Genomic DNA, 15,662 nt, shown 5'->3' with positions numbered 1-15,662 from the left:
TGATTCTTTGATCCAGGGCTTGCTTAAGTGCATTCCAGTGCAATTAATTAGAAAAACAGCATTAGGCGGTGGCAACTCCTAGTGATCTTAAATGTAAAAGCAACTGATTAGTACCTCTGCTTTTCTGAGGATTATCTGTTTGTTGCTTGACAGCATCTGCTATTCCTGTGCAAAGGAGAGGCAGTTAATTGAGATGAGGGAGCTTTGGTATTGCTTATAAGCCACTGACGTGGCTGTTCACAAGAAAAGCAGCAGTGTGGGGACCTCTCCCTGCACTGGGTTTAGAAGCTGAGTAAATGGAATTAGGGCCGGTCCCCTCTCTGCGCTGCTCGGGGCCCCGCGTCGTGTAGCTGACATGGATGCAGTGGCTGTGCCTGCAGCCCTCCACAGCCCACTGGGATCTCTGGAAATGACTCCTTGCAGCTGCTTGCAGGAGTGGTTTCTGCTGCTCTTTGTGTCTTTCTTCTTTGGGACGCGTTGTTTCCTGACATGCTGTGGCCAGCTGAGAGTTACCGTGTTTCTTTGAATGTCCAGGGCTTGCCAAGCTGGTTTCCAAATTCTGTGCATCTCCGTCCCTTTTCCCGAGCCTTCCCAACACAAGCCGACATTTATCAAGTTTGTTTGGGACGAGATGGAGCCCCAGGCACCTGAAGGCTGCGGTTTGTTGCAGTGTCCGACACACACAGCATCCCTTCGGGCCAAGGCAGGCCATTGCCAAGGAATTCAGTTCTCATGTGCAGAAGTGATCGGTATCTGCTCCTCTGCTGTTGCTTCCTTAGTCTCCCTGTATGGTGTCTCTCTAATTTAATTATCTTCAAGGAGGCAGGCTTCCTATCTGTCAGGCTGTTAGCCTTTTCCTGAATCTTTCCTGAACCTCGCTGCCGGCAGAGCTGGTGTGATTCACAAGAGAAGCTGCCCTATGGTTCAAAAGAAAATGCAAATTCCAGCCTATCTGCTTTGTTTGCAGCTAATTCAGATAACACGCCTTTGCATTTTGCGTCAGTACTTCTGCTTTGTCCTTGCAGTATTTCACCTCGCTTCTGATTTTCTTTTTCCTGTGTGGCCGTATCCTGATCTGTCTTCTGCATCCTGAAGTGCGCAGGGATCAAGGCAGGAAGCTTTCTTCATTAGTTAAGATTGTTTGTCTCCACGTTGACGCTCGGGTGAACCCCTGACACTCTGTTCTCCCAAGACAAACGCAGCGAGGAGCTGTGCGGATTTCCTTTCTGTATCAGCTCATTCCGGCCCTGAGGAGGACAACACCCAAGTTCAGCCTCCCTGGTAGCCCAGCAGCCAGCACTGCCATTGGTAAGGGAGCAGCACTGATCCCCTACACCTAGAATGGGACCTCCAGTGTTCTCCACTGAAACAATGTACTGGTAGGGAGAACCATCTTATGCTACCTGTCTGGTTCAAGTTGGTTTCCTACACAGAGATGGGAAAGTGTAATGCCTCATTATGAATCTCTCATTTCTCTTCGCCATCTGTCAGTTTGTTTCTTGCTTGATTTCAGTGTGTCTAACAGGAAGAGACTGAAAGAAGGAATGGGTACAGTATCCTTCTAACACATTACTTCATAGTAAATAGGGCTGTAATCTGTTACTAGAATCTGTATTTTGTGTACTGCAAAACCAATAAAAATGAAGGTCTCTTCAGTAGACCCAGTAAGTGAATGGAAGGAAATTTTTCTTATGGAGAATAGCAGAGTTTTCTGGGCTTTTTTTTCCGTCCTGAAATTTCCTACCTTGATGACAGGAGGGGTAATAATAAAAGCAAAAGAATGTGAAGAATAGGCACGGGCTTGCCATCCACATTTCTGCATCTGTCCTCTGCCAGCACTGATGTCATTCCTCTGGCAGTGAAACTTTCCATTGCAGTCAGTCAGCGTTCAGATGTGCTATTGATTAGTCAGTTTACGAAGGTCACTTAGGAATCGCAACAAACCTCCTGAAACTTGGGAAGGTAATAAATCAGTGGCATTTGATTTGTAACTTGCTGTCATTTTTGGTGCCTTGCTTCACTACAAGACAGCAGTCAACGCTTCCGAAGCGCTTGCTGTGAGGAAGGTTATGATGGCAAAAGAAAGCACTTGTTTATAGGCAGTGCAAGTAACATAAGCTTTTAATGGGCCCGGGAGGAGCAGGAGGCTCCAGGGGGCTCAGGAATGCCTTCCTCTCCGCCCCCGGCTGCTCCCCTCACCATGACCCCCATATTTTTTTCCTCAAGCCTTTGGCCAATTTTCATCACATCTGTCATTTTGAAAAATGAACTGGCAGTTTGCTCCTAAGGTTCCTAAGAAGTGATGTATCTTTTTTTAGATTAACTTGTTTGCAAGAGACAGTGCTACAGGAAAGTCTTGTGCTCACGGAACAGCTCAATTTCCTTGAAAAGCAGAGATGTTGTTAAAGCTCAGTCCGTGTCTGTTCTGCACATTGTGTGTGAAATAGTCACAAGGCACCAGGGTGGTAATAAGGCCAGATTTGTTTCCTGGGTAAACACCTGGTAGCAATAGCTATGTAACTAACTTGTATGAATCATAGAATGGCCTGGGTTGCAGAGGAGCACAGTGCTCATCCAGCTCCAACCCCTGCTGTGTGCAGGTCACCAACCAGCAGCCCAGGCTGCCCAGAGCCACATCCAGCCTGGCCTTGAATGCCTGCAGGGATGGGGCATCCACAGCCTCCTTGGGCAACCTGTGCCAGTGCCTCACCACCCTCTGGCTGAAAAACTTCCTCCTCATATCCAACCTAAACCTCCCCTGTCTCAGTTTAACACCATTCCCCCTTGTCCTATCACTACCCACCCTCACAAACAGCCGTTCCCCCTCCTGTTCATACGCTCCCTTCAAGTACTGGAAGGCCACCATGACATCACCCCACAGCCTTCTCTTCTCCAAGCTAAACAAGCCCAGTTCCCTCAACCTTTCCTCACAGCCGAGCTGCTCCAGCCCTCTGCTCATCTCAGTGCCTCCTCTGGAACCACTGCAAGAGCTCCACGTCCTTCCTGTGCTGGGGGCTCCAGGCCTGGGTGCAGCACTGCAGATGGGGCCTCACAAGAGCTGAGCAGAGGGGCTGAGTGTGGGACAGTGTTATGAAATGCGCAGCATCAAAGCTGTGCAGCACGGAGAGCTGAGGCAGAAGGGTCAGCTTCTCCTACCTTTTCCACCACTTCTGCAGGAGAGATGTGCTGAGTCCTGCACACACAGGTCCGTACCTGCACGAGCTTTGCACTCCCTGGCTGTGATGGAAGGCTGTGTCAGCCAGCATCACAAAGCCTCACAACATTAGGAAGTAAACAGGAAAAAGGAGAGGTGTGGCTTTCCATCTGTGCCTAATCATAGGTAAATTACTTTTTAACTCGATGTTAAATCAAACTGGTATTTTTAAGTGTGCCTATAATGAGTACAGCACATTTAATTCCTGCAGGATGACAGAAGCGTGTAATAGATTTTGGCTCTCCCACTATTTCAATCAAAAAAAGTTGGTGTGCATTCTGCAGTGTGGGATGGACTCTCCTGAGCTCTCAGCCGTTGTGCTGGAGGTGCCAGAGTTCGGGCTGACTTATTTGTTTTGGGTATTCCTCTGTTTTGCAGGACTTCAAGGGGCTGGAGAGTTGATTGTGTGTGAAATGCAGGAAGAGGCTAAATGAACACCAGATGAGAGGAAATAGACGGAGGAAAATTAGGGCTATTTGCTACCAAAGGAAGTAATCATTGTACATATATTAAATTCCAATCTCTAGCGAGGGTGTGCTGTGTTACACCAGAAATCTGACCATGGAACTGAGTAAGTTACTCTCGAGCCGCAGGTTGTGGCTGGGAGTGCTTCTTTAGGAGATGCTGTCTGGAGGTGAGAGCTAACTAGTGTCCTCCTCCAGCAGCCTTAGCAAGGGGACAACTGGCACGTGGCACGAAGGCATGTTGCAGAGATGCCTTCCACCCACCATAAGTTGGACATTGCTCCTTTTTTTAAAACAGAACAGTGTTTTTTGGTCCTGCAAGCTGGCAGACACCCTGTTCCATCCGCTTCGTTGAGCAAGGACATGGAACTATATATCTTTTTTTTTGTTAAAGCATAGCCTGAGGGCACAGTGCTTTGACAGATTGGGGTTGTATGGTTGAAGCTGACCTATGCAGCTTCCTTCCCCTTCCCCCACCGGCATGGGAATGGAAGCACTATCATTATTTCGCTCTTAATCTGATGGAAGGCCGCCACAGGAAGGCCGTGTTAGGATTTTGCTCTTCCTTTGAGGGACAGCAGAAAGCTCAGAACCTGTAGGAATAAAAAAATGAGATGTTTTGGCTGTGTGGAAGAATTCAATCACAGCAAGGAATGGGGAACTGCACAGCTCTTAGCAGATGTCAGAGACCAGCGGTGGGAAGGACGAAGGGGGTATCACATAGGAGTGTTGGAGAGAATAGATGGAAATGGGCCTAGAGACAATAGTATCATACTTAGAATCTGTCACAATCAGAAGTGTGCTGACTGGTTATAAGCAAAGGAATGTTGTGTTTTTTAGAGGAAGGAAGGTTTCATTTCCCCCTCATTTGCTGCGGACTTAGGGCAAAATACATGGAAGGCTTCAGCTGCTCCCTTGGATCTGCAAGAACACATTATTTTTCATGCACCTCTATTCAGTGACTGTGTTTGCAACGTGGCCCTTCAAAAAAACAGTGCTGACAAAACTGAGGCTGCTTTGTGCTGTGCTGTGAGATGGGAATGAGAGGTCCAGGGTGGGAAATGTGTAGGGCGGCACTGCTGCTGACACTGTGTCATGAAAATAGCCTTCAGTTAACCATTGTCATCTGACCTCAATCCCTGCTGAAGCGGGGGCTTTGCATAATCATTGAAGAGAGGGTCCCCGCTCCAAGAGATGTTATGTTTTGAAGTGCCAAAATAGACAAAGGAAACATTGTCAGCCCTTCACACATGGGAAATGGAGGCATGGAGAGAGAGCTTTGTCTGGGGCGCACAGGGGAACTTTGACATAAGGGCTCCTTAAACTCAAGTTTCCTGAATGCGTTTGTGTGCTGCAACCACAGGGCTGCTTCTGCTCTCTAATAATAGATTTTTTTCTCTCCGAAACTTCAGTTCCACAACAGGTTTGTCTCTCAAAAACACGACTATATTTTGCTCTATTTAATAAATATTTTAGTGCTTCTTTCTTCTGACAAAGCTGCATAGCTTGCATGCACAGCAGAGTTGCAGTACTGAAGTGGCAAATGCAAAAGCTTCGGGTGGATTTTCACTTTGGGTGCAGCAAGGAAACTAATGCAAGGAAAGACAGAGATGTGACTTGAGCTTTTCCTTGCCCTTGTGGCAATTACAGCCTACTGGATAGAAAGGGAGCCTGCAAGAGTAGTGGTACTTTCCTGCCCAACTTCACATGGGAAGAAGAAGAAGGAAATATCTTATTAACTACAAGGCCCATTTTCTTTCTCAAGGTTTTTAACTCCAGGAAGGCCAGAGAGACTTGGCGTGGCACGACCAAGCTTGGGCTGTTGGGTGTTTTTTATGAGGCAGCACTGAGTGGAGCCATCTGGGCTGCGAGAAGACTGCACTTCTGCAATGAGCCCTTAGGAACACTGGAGTTAAGTAGCAGTCTGGGGCACCATGCTGAAAGGAAGGGCGCCCCCAGCTCTGCGTATTTTATGAGCTCATTTTATCTCTGATGACAAAAGAGAACTTATTAGTCGTGCGGTTCCTCATAAATTTCAAGGCAGTGCTGTCAAGTGGCGCTGCCTGTGTTCTCCACCATGCTGGCAGAAAGTTCTCTCGACTTTCTGGCTCACAGCATTGATAGCAGTGCTGCTCGTGGATGAGATCTAACTTTTCTCTGAACTTAAATGCAATCCCCAGGTTTCTGTTTGAGAATGGAAACCTAATTATCTTGAGGAACTTCTTGGGTGAATACTTCCTTGGTCGTTCATCTAAGAACAAAGCAGCTTATCTACCTCTGTAGTTCCTGAGGCTCCGGTCTTCTAACAGATGTGCTCTTCACTTCCTTGAGAGCTGCGTGATCCTGCACCTCTGAGACCAGTAACCTGAAAGCTGAATACAGCTTTGGGAGCACAGCTCCCAGTATGTCAGCGGTGCATCCCAACTTGGGCAGTTAAAACTATTCTTTTGCATTGCAGTCTTTGTTTTTTGGAGTCTTGTAAAAATTATTTTATACGCTTTTGGGACAGCTTCCCAAAGAACCTCAGGGTGCCTGGTTCTGCTGCCTATACTCCAGCTGGCAAAGATGCATCTTGTTTCTGTTAGACAGCACAGTGCTTGAAGGCGGGGAGCTGGCTACCTAGCAGATCTACAAAGGGGCACATCAAATTCAGTATGTAAGCTGTTTTACTGCATTCTCTGCTCTCTGAGATGGATATTAGAGATCATAGTGGCAACTCATCTACTGGTGCATCACATCAACTCAGATGATAGCTTTTATAGTACAGATGTGAAGAAAGAAGTACTTGCTCATTCATATTTTTACACTCCGTGTCCTGCTGAAGCTGTCTCAGTTTCAGTGGATCCTAAAAGCTTTGCATGATGTTTGTTAAGCTGATGTACTCACAGACTCGTAAAGGGGAGGAGATGGCAAACTGGTCTGAGGGTTACAGCAGTGAGTTTAATGCCAGTTCTGCCAATGCCACCCTTCAACTTCATGTGAATCATTTAATATTTCCCTTGTCTACCAGTCCTTTTTTTTTCCTCTATCCACACTTGTATAAGCTGCAGGTCTGGGCAGGAATTAGTTCCTCCTGTGCCTTTGGATGCCTCAGATGTGGGTCCCTGATCTGAGGTGAAATGTGACTTTGTAAGCCACACAATGATAATTGCCTTCAACCTGCTTGAGGAAAAGATGCAGCCTTTGGATTGCACTGGTGTAAATAAAAAGCCCACTATGGTTCATAATTTAAAAAATGCTGGTAGTGTTTAGCATCAGTGTCTGTCACTTGCACATCTGGCATTCATCATTGCTTCCATTTTCCTTCCACTGTCATATTTTATCCCCATCTGTTGAGCTTTTAGCAGTGTCTGTATAAATGTCTGCTTCACAGTCTGGGTAGCTGGGTTGCTGAATCCTTACAGACTGCAGTGTAAATGAAGGAAAATGAGGTCAAGTTAAAGGGAGAGTTTCTCTTATGCGCTCTGCTCCCCATGTCCCCTCTCCCCATACCCAAACATTGTATTGCACAGCACTGCTAGACAGCGTGATACCCTGGCTATGAAGGGAGGCTCAAAAAATAGCAAGTTTTTTAGCAGCCCTAGTTATGAAAGCAGAAAACAAAGGAGAAGCTGGAGCCCAAGCTGACACCCATGCTGTTGTTGGAAAGACCAAGATGCACTGCTTTAGAGCAGCTCTTCAGCAAGTTAGTAATAACTTGGGAAAGCCAACATTCCTTAAAATCAGACTTCCCAGGCAATTGATGTATTTTCTTTAAATTACATTATTCTTATTGCAGTAATTTGGGTTGCTTCTAGGAAGAATAACACTGAAGGTGTTAGGAAAATATGGGTGTGCTAATATTAGCCAAAGGCTATTTTTTAAAATATCTTGAGTTTCTCATACGACTGTGCAGTGCCCTCATAGCAGCCACCACGTTCAGCTCTCCCGAGCCTTCCTGGCAGAGCAGTGAGCCATAGCAGCTTTACAAAGATGGGAAAAAACTCTGCTGCCACCCCCAGTGCAAAGCATTTCCAGTAGCCCATAGGTGTGCATTACCCTGCCAAAGCCAGCTGTTCCTGTGTGTGCCATGTCACACAGCCCCACGCACCAGGAGAACATGTGGATTTAATTCCCTGCCAATTTCAGCAACTAGAGAAGGCATTTCCTTGTTCTAGAAACACTCTGGGACACTACGGTCCCAAGCCATTTAATGAAAAAAAACCAACCCATTTCCCTCTGTCTGGACAGGGCTATTGCAAACTGCCATCGTTAGCAGTCCCATAACTTTAGCCAGGCTTGACGTGAGCCAGAGCCGGGGTCTCTCTCTGCAGGCAGTAGCTGTCATGCTTTCAGCTCTAGGGCTTCATTACGCACAGAGCTGCAGGAGTTTCCACCTAGCTTTACACCCTTTACGCCCTTGATAGCCTCATGTATCCAGGTTTGTCTTAAGTTTGAACTGATAACAGCTTAGCTGAAATGAGAACAGACTATTTCTACTGTTGCTGGCTGTCAACTCATGCCTTCTTTTCCACAAAGCATATCCCATTCCTGTTTCCCTTTATTTTTCACTTATGTTCCTGTGGCGTTATCCTGCTAAGCAGCACAGACTCCTGGCTTTCAGCTCGGCAGCAAGGTCAGCAGCTGCATGAAGTGGAAGTGATAGCCCAGCTCTTAAACAGAGCGGCTCCTGGGCATGTCCTGCAGAGCAGGCCTTGGCTTCTTCAGAGCCTGTGTGCTAGTAGGAGAGGCCAGGAGGCTTCTGAAGTTACGGCTGCTCTCTGAGGTTGGTGTACAAGTTGAATCCTGGTGATTTGTTCTGACATTGCAGTCTGTTTCTAGAAAGGGTTGCACCGGTGGAAGAGTTCCTGCTTGGCATGACTGAAATGGTGGGCGAGGTGGGTCTGATGTTGCACTGAGCACTTTGTGTGGGAGACTGCAGGAAGAAAATCGTCCAAGGGTACACTGCGGTGGATGCCGTGATGCTGATTTACTCTGTCCTTTTTGATGTCTGCTCTAGATCTCGTATTTCCAAACATCTTTCCTGTTAGTAGCAGAGAATTTATTTTGTTTTCTCTCCTTCTTGTAGAAAATTTTACTACATCACGCTGCTGAGAGACCCTGTGTCTCGTTACCTCAGCGAATGGCGGCACGTCCAGCGAGGAGCCACCTGGAAGACCTCCTTGCACATGTGTGATGGCAGGACACCGACCCCTGAAGAGCTGCCATCGTGCTACGAGGGCACGGACTGGTCAGGCTGCACGCTGCAGGAGTTCATGGATTGCCCCTATAACTTGGCCAACAACCGCCAGGTGAGGATGTTGGCCGACTTGAGCCTGGTGGGCTGCTACAACATGTCTTTCATCCCGGAGAACAAGCGAGCACAGATCCTGCTGGAGAGCGCAAAAAAGAACCTCAAAGACATGGCCTTCTTCGGCCTGACAGAATTCCAGAGAAAGACTCAGTACCTGTTTGAGAGAACTTTTAACCTGAAATTCATCCGGCCCTTTATGCAGTACAACAGCACCAGGGCAGGAGGGGTGGAGGTGGACAATGACACCATCCGCAGGATCGAGGAGCTCAATGACCTGGACATGCAGCTCTACGACTATGCAAAGGACCTCTTCCAGCAGCGCTACCAGTACAAACGGCAGCTAGAGAGGATGGAGCAGAGGATAAAGAATCGGGAAGAGAGGCTTCTTCACCGGTCCAATGAAGCGCTTCCCAAGGAAGAGACCGAAGAGCAAGGACGCTTGCCCACTGAGGACTACATGAGCCATATTATAGAGAAGTGGTAGCCTAGGCAGACTTTTGTACGAATGAATGATACTCTAGGGTTTCCATTTAAAAGATCGTGGAAGTAAAATCACAAAAACGGCAGAAGAATATTTTATTTAAAAGCAAGTCTGTAAAACAGAAGGTAGATTGCTTCCTTAAGCATAGGGTCTTTTTACTGTTTCTTACAAGACCAGTGAGATTCTTAAAAAAAAATAAAGAAATGCATAAAAATAAAAAAGGGTCAACATTATAATGCAGAGGTAAAAAATGCACAGATGCAGTTACCCCCTCTTAAGGCCAGATGCAAAGGAATGTTTCTTATCCTCATAATTCAAACGAATGGCAGAAGCAGGATTTTTTAAAATCTGTTTTTCCCCGAGCATAATGATATCAGAATACTTAATTAAAAAAAACAAACAAGGAAATGGAGGTGTTCTTTTGTGGGTGTTCTTAGAGGTGGGATGAGGATTGCATTGCTTGTAAGTAACTGACAACGGTGTCTGAGCTGAGCGTGCGCTGTGCTGGCAGGCTGTGAGCTGAGCACAAGGGCAGTTGCTTCATTTCAGCTGGCAGCCCTGCCAGGAAGTAGAGCACCGTGAGTACGAAAGAAGAAGCAAAGCATGGGAGGATAAGAAACATGAAAGCAAATTGGCTGTGGCCTAAGATACGTACGTAGCACAGTGGTTTTGATACACTGCACTTGTATCACACATCTTCACCATAAAATGAATAGGGAACTCCTGCTCAGAGCTCCCAGATTTCACAGGCAGGTCCCAAACCAATTTAAAAGCCAACCAAATTCTGCATAGGCTCAAAGATGCAGCCCCGTGTCATAATGTCACCCTGCACACTCATTCCTTCATCTGTATAATGTGTTAACAGCACGTGAAAACCCTGTCCTACATGCTGAGACAGGGAGAACAAGTGGAATAGCAGTACTCCTCGTAAATCTGCAGGACAAGTCCCTGGAAGATCCTGCAAATAATGGGTTATGGCAACAAGATGAGGGGGTGATTTTGTTTTGCTCATTGCTATGTGAAATACTTAACTGCAACAAGCATACGGATGTACCCGTATCTGTATTTTTTAAAGCTATTTTTACTTGCTTTTATCAAGAGATAATGGGCGTCATCCTGCTTCCAGCAAAGTCACTAGAACTGATTTAAGTGGGAACAGGATGGGGCTCTCTTCCAGAGCTGTAAAAATTTCTGACTGTGGCCTGAATTAATGATGAGATGGTGCACATTGTCTTTTGGCAGAGTGCCTGCGCTGCAGCTCTTGCTTTAAATGAACAAGCTGTGTTCAAAAAACTGGAAAGGAGGATCGTGGATGATGTTTTTTTTAGTCTCAGACCACTTTCAAAGCAGAACTCTCTCTTTTAATTCTGGTTTTTAGGGACTCATGTAAGTTTAATCCTCTGATGTGGTGACAGTCCAGCCAGGTTCAGCTTACTGACTTTTCAGTCAGAGAACAATGGCCTCCCTAATTCCTCTTCCCACTCAACAAATTGAAGTATGGCTTATTTTCTTGCTGTTGCAAGCACTTCTTTGTTTGTCTGGAAGCATGGAGATGATGCCATTTCTGCCTGCTTCATGTCTCATCCCGTTATTACTCAACTGGTAAGACCTGAACCAGCTATTGTCTGGGGTAAAATATGACTCAGATGGAACAGGATTTGATTTTCAAAGGCCGTGGTAACTGCAGATCGATTATGGCATTAAAATCACAAGGAGAGGCAGAGACCTGATACACTCAGCGTGTCATTTTTGCAGTCTCTCCCATCACACGAATCCACAGAACTTGCTGCTCGTTCTGTGCTTTGGTTCTCTCTCTGCCCCACACGCAGAGCACACTGTTCCCAGCCGTCTCAAATTCACACTGTGTTTTGCAAAGGAGGTTTACACCTGGCTGCTGGAGATGTTCGTCTCCAGAAGAGGGAAGATGACTGACAAGTTGGGAATGGAACCTACAAGCAGCACGCTGGGGTCAGACAGCCCTGTCACAGACCAACCCCAAATCCACTGACATCGAAGGACGTATTGCCTGTCGGTTTAAGATGGGTGCTGGTCAGGTCTGCATCCTGGTGCTGCAGAGTGCTCACATGCTCATCTTAAAGCGCTGTTACTGTGCGCTTGGCTGGTACCTGCGTGCTGGTGGAGTCACTGTATTCCAGGTTTCTCACGAAATGGCCCACCCTTCTGGAGATGCGTATTCTTGGCCATCAGCACATGCTCCTGGCTGAAATGTGAGAGGCAAAATAAAGCAGTGTTTCGTTGTTGGCCTGGGGGCAGAAAGTATTTACAAATCTGACTTCCGAGACTGGGAGGAGCTGTGTTTGTTAGTTCCCAGCACTCTCGTGTGTTGCTGTAACTAAGGAAAACACTTATGTTTTCAAAATGCCATTTTACAGGCTGTTTACCCAACAGAACCAGCACGCTAGGTATAAAAAGCAGCCATGTCATATGCACAGTTTGCAGCTCTGCCCGGAGGCTTTTTGTTGTGGTCTGCCCTGCGTTAGGGATCCATCGTGCACAAATGGGTACGGCAGCAAAGCCACGCAGCCCCGGTGCTGCGAGCGCTCCGATCGATCTGCACTGACGGCCAAATTCTGCTCTTGTCTGCCAAAAGGTGATGGTCAATGGGACTGCAGATGATCAGGACCGGTACCGTAACTGGGTTCATTTTGCCTGAGTTGTTCCTGTATTATGGGCTCTGAGCAGCCAGCTGGATTTTAATGGTTCTGTCCTCAGCGTTCTGTAAATGGGAGGCAGCCTCTGACCCCGGGAGCGTGTTGGTAGAGCTTGTTCCAGTGTTTGCTTTGTAATATATTACAGTAACAAGCAAAAGGAATGAAACTACAGAGTCTCATTAACGGTTTCACTTCAACCCACAAAAGGAGGGCCGACCTCAGCTCAGCACTGAGGCGGGAGTTTGCAGGTTCCAATCCTGCACCTGGCAATTCCTCTGCTTCTCCACCTGTGCACTGGGATTAGAACATTTCGCCTTTGCAAAGAGGCATCCCAAAGTAGCAGATGTATAGCACACTGCAAAACAGATTTTAAGTCTGAGTATAGAAATGGAGAGAATGACCCAAAAGCCATCCCCCGCCCCGGCTGCCATGCCAGTCTGCTTAAGGCTGTCTGCCACACTTGGATTTATTTAAGTGCTGTGTGCCACAGCATAGGCTGCAGGGTGCACCTGGCACTATTTTCTTCCTTTCGTGGGTTTAAGGGAACTTATTTTAACATAATGTGAATGTAGTTTTTGTGATTTCTATGTACTACAGTTCAAAGTGGTACAATTTTATTTTTAGGGCTGATTACAATAACATGAAAATTGTGTGTATAGTTTTACAGTGATCGGAGAGCAGTGGCTTAATGGGCCTGACGTAGTGGCCAGGTAGTATACATCCTCATTCAGTGTGTGCCCCTTCCTCCCAAAATGTTTTTCCTGTGACACGACGACATTCTGCACTACGTAAAGTGTTTCTCTTGGACCACCCATGCCCTGTGACCTGCCTCCTGCAGGGGTCAGCAAGCTGGTTCCCCTCCAGTTCAGATTTCTCCTAGTCCTGAGACACTTGGATACACATCCATCGCCGTGGTGCACGTTCCAGGAGCACCCCGAGCAGAACGTTTGCAGGAGCTGGGGGTGTGTGAGGGCTTCCTGAGGGCTTTTCCAGCCAGCAGTGTTTGTGTGAGGGAGCGTTTTATACAGTGAGACAGTGGGTGAGGCTCTGCTGCCTTACACTGCCCTGCATGCTTGCAAACGAGTGAAGACACAAAGGATTTGCCAGCAGACTCCATTCCTGCATTGGGAAGGTGGGAAGGACAACACATGCTGCAGCACTAATAAGGAAGAGGTTTTTTTGCTTTTAGACACCTGAGCAATGCACACTTCGCTGCTTGGTGGGCGTTGTTGCAGAAGAAACCTCGTGTTGCTCACTTGTCACAGCCCAGCCAGTTGTACTGAAGAAGCTGGCCTCCCACCCACATTTCCCAGGTGGTGCCTCCCTGCACCACCCCAAGTCACACTTGAGGACTGATGCAGGTTGCACGGGCTGCAGACCAAGGCTGTCACTGGGCTCAGAGTCACTGAGGTGAAGACCTCCTTGCACGGGATCTGTGCAAACTTCTGCCTTGCTTCAGTTTCTCCTTTCATCCCCAGCATCTTTGAGTAAATGGGAAACACTCCAGGTGGGTGGTTTTGCACCCTGCACCCTTCCATGGCTACAGAATGGGGGTGGCAGTGGAAGCAGCAGACACCTGTCCCCCTTTCCAGGACTGCTCTACGGGAGCAGGAGGGACAGTGCAGGGCTGAGGCAGGAGAGAGGCAGAGGGACCACAGGGACACCCTGCTGGGAAGTGAGTGCCACTGAGCTCATGATACCACTGTGCAGACTGCACTGCAGGCAGTGATGGGGGAGTGCAGAGCAGAGCAGGGCCTGGCCTGTGTTTATATCCCAGGGTTACCAGCTTCCCTAGCTTCTCATTCAAGCATTGAGCTACTCAGATATCTTCCTAGCCTGTGGAATTTTGAGTATCACAAGAACAGCACTACAGCAATTTGCAAGGCAGACTACTCTGCTGGAAGTAGCAGATCACGTTCAGCTCAGAAGTGAGCTCAGGATTCAGTGTTGCAGGGACCAGGCCAGCCCAGCAGCAGGCAGTGAGCAGCACAGCAGCAGGGTTTGTCTGCACGGGCTGAGCTGCCTGCTTGTGTTGTCCATCCACTGTTCTGCCAAGATTAACACAGTCCTGATGAGCACATGGGTATAAGGCCCATGTTGTCCCAGCTGCAGGTGATGGATTTCTCTCATTTTGAGCCATGCAAGCTGAAAAACAAGCACGATTTGCAAATGAGTATCTTATTCCTCCAAGCCCCGCAGCTCCTCTTGCCCATTTTCCTGTTCTGCAGACTGAATTGAGAGAGTTGTATGTAATGAAGAATTTTATACGGCTTACTGACCATGATTAGTTTTGTACATACCAAAATATGATTTAACTTATTGCCCCTTTCCATCTTCTTTTTCTTAAGGAAAAGACAGAAACCCCCCCACTCTCTCAATGTGAAATCCCTCTGTTTATGCACAGTCTTCCAGGCAAACCTGCAACAGCCGCCAGCCTTTCCACTGGTTCCTTCTGCTGTCTGATTCTTCATACTTGTGGTTTTGTCACAGGCTTTCGCTGCATCGTCTCCTCTTTCCTCTGTGTTTCGTGATCTGCACAGGGAAGGGAAAGGCAATGCAGGAGCTCTTTCTTTTCCCCCTTCCCCTCTTTGTTGTGTGCTTTACCTCCCAAGGAACTCAGTTTTTATCTTTAGGGAATCGTGTGACTGAGGGTAAAACAAAAAGTGAAACGTGCCCCTTCCCACCTCAATCTTCCATCAGACAGATCTGCAGTGGTGGAGCCATCCCACTGCGCTCACTCTGTATGCTTTGCTCTTTATTTCAGTGATTTTTTTTCTCCTCGATCAGGAGCTTAAAAATAAGATAGAAGGCAGCAGTTCAACTCGAACCACATAACACCTACAGCTTTATCTATTTATTTAAAGCATCTTACAAAACAACACCAACAACAAAAGTGTTGAAGTTTGGTTTTTTTTTTTTCCTTTTCTTCCACAAGAAAAAAAAAAAAAAGATTGGATTCTAAAAAAATTAGTCATCTGATTGTTTTTTTTTGTCTAGATGAAGAATGAATGTTAGCAGATGAAATAAACCCTAAATCCAAGCCTCGGTGTGTGTGTCGTCCTTGCTGACCTCCATCACGGCGCAGAGCTGCGTGCCGCAGTGCGCTCGGCGTGCTGCTGCAGCAACGGTTGCATCGCACCCATTTCTCTTCCCACCAGCAGGGAGGGTTGGCTGCTCTTCCCACAGCCCTGTGGCAGGAGCTCAGAGCCCACCGTGGGCTGGCTGCCACCTGCCTTGGGCACAGTGCTTCCCAGAGAACCCCACGTGCCACCCGCTGCCCCCTCAGCTGTGCGCGGCCATGCTGCCTCTCAGCCACAAAATGGCGGCGGCGGCACTGCAGCTTCATCCCGTCTGTAGCACTGCCCACCCCAACCCTTTGGCATTGGGCAGAGCACTCTCATTCACACCCAGTCTTCCTCCTGGGAGCACCAGAAGGAAGGAGGGGCAGCAAGCGAGGGAGGGCACCTCAATGTGCAAAGAGGGGAAAGAGGCAAAAAAAAGCACTGAGAGAGGGTGAAAGTGAGCATGGAAATTGGTT

General features: G+C 47.5%; 1 protein-coding gene across 1 annotated transcript in view; it reads left to right on the top strand.

Annotated features, from left to right (window-relative positions):
- Positions 1-15,164, top strand: part of HS6ST1 (heparan sulfate 6-O-sulfotransferase 1) — a 168,563-nt gene extending 153,399 nt beyond the window's left edge. The window contains exon 2 of the mRNA XM_048954894.1: positions 8,747-15,164. Within this exon, the coding sequence (XP_048810851.1) occupies positions 8,747-9,455 (709 nt within the window). The 3' untranslated portion in view covers positions 9,456-15,164. The remainder of the gene's footprint in view (positions 1-8,746) is intronic.
- The last annotated feature ends 498 nt before the right edge of the window (positions 15,165-15,662 follow it).

Source organism: Lagopus muta, chromosome 9 (genome assembly GCF_023343835.1).
Source record: "Lagopus muta isolate bLagMut1 chromosome 9, bLagMut1 primary, whole genome shotgun sequence".
Taxonomy (NCBI): domain Eukaryota; kingdom Metazoa; phylum Chordata; class Aves; order Galliformes; family Phasianidae; genus Lagopus; species Lagopus muta.
Note: the sequence above shows the minus strand (reverse complement) of the source record. Positions and strands in the feature narration are given on the sequence as shown.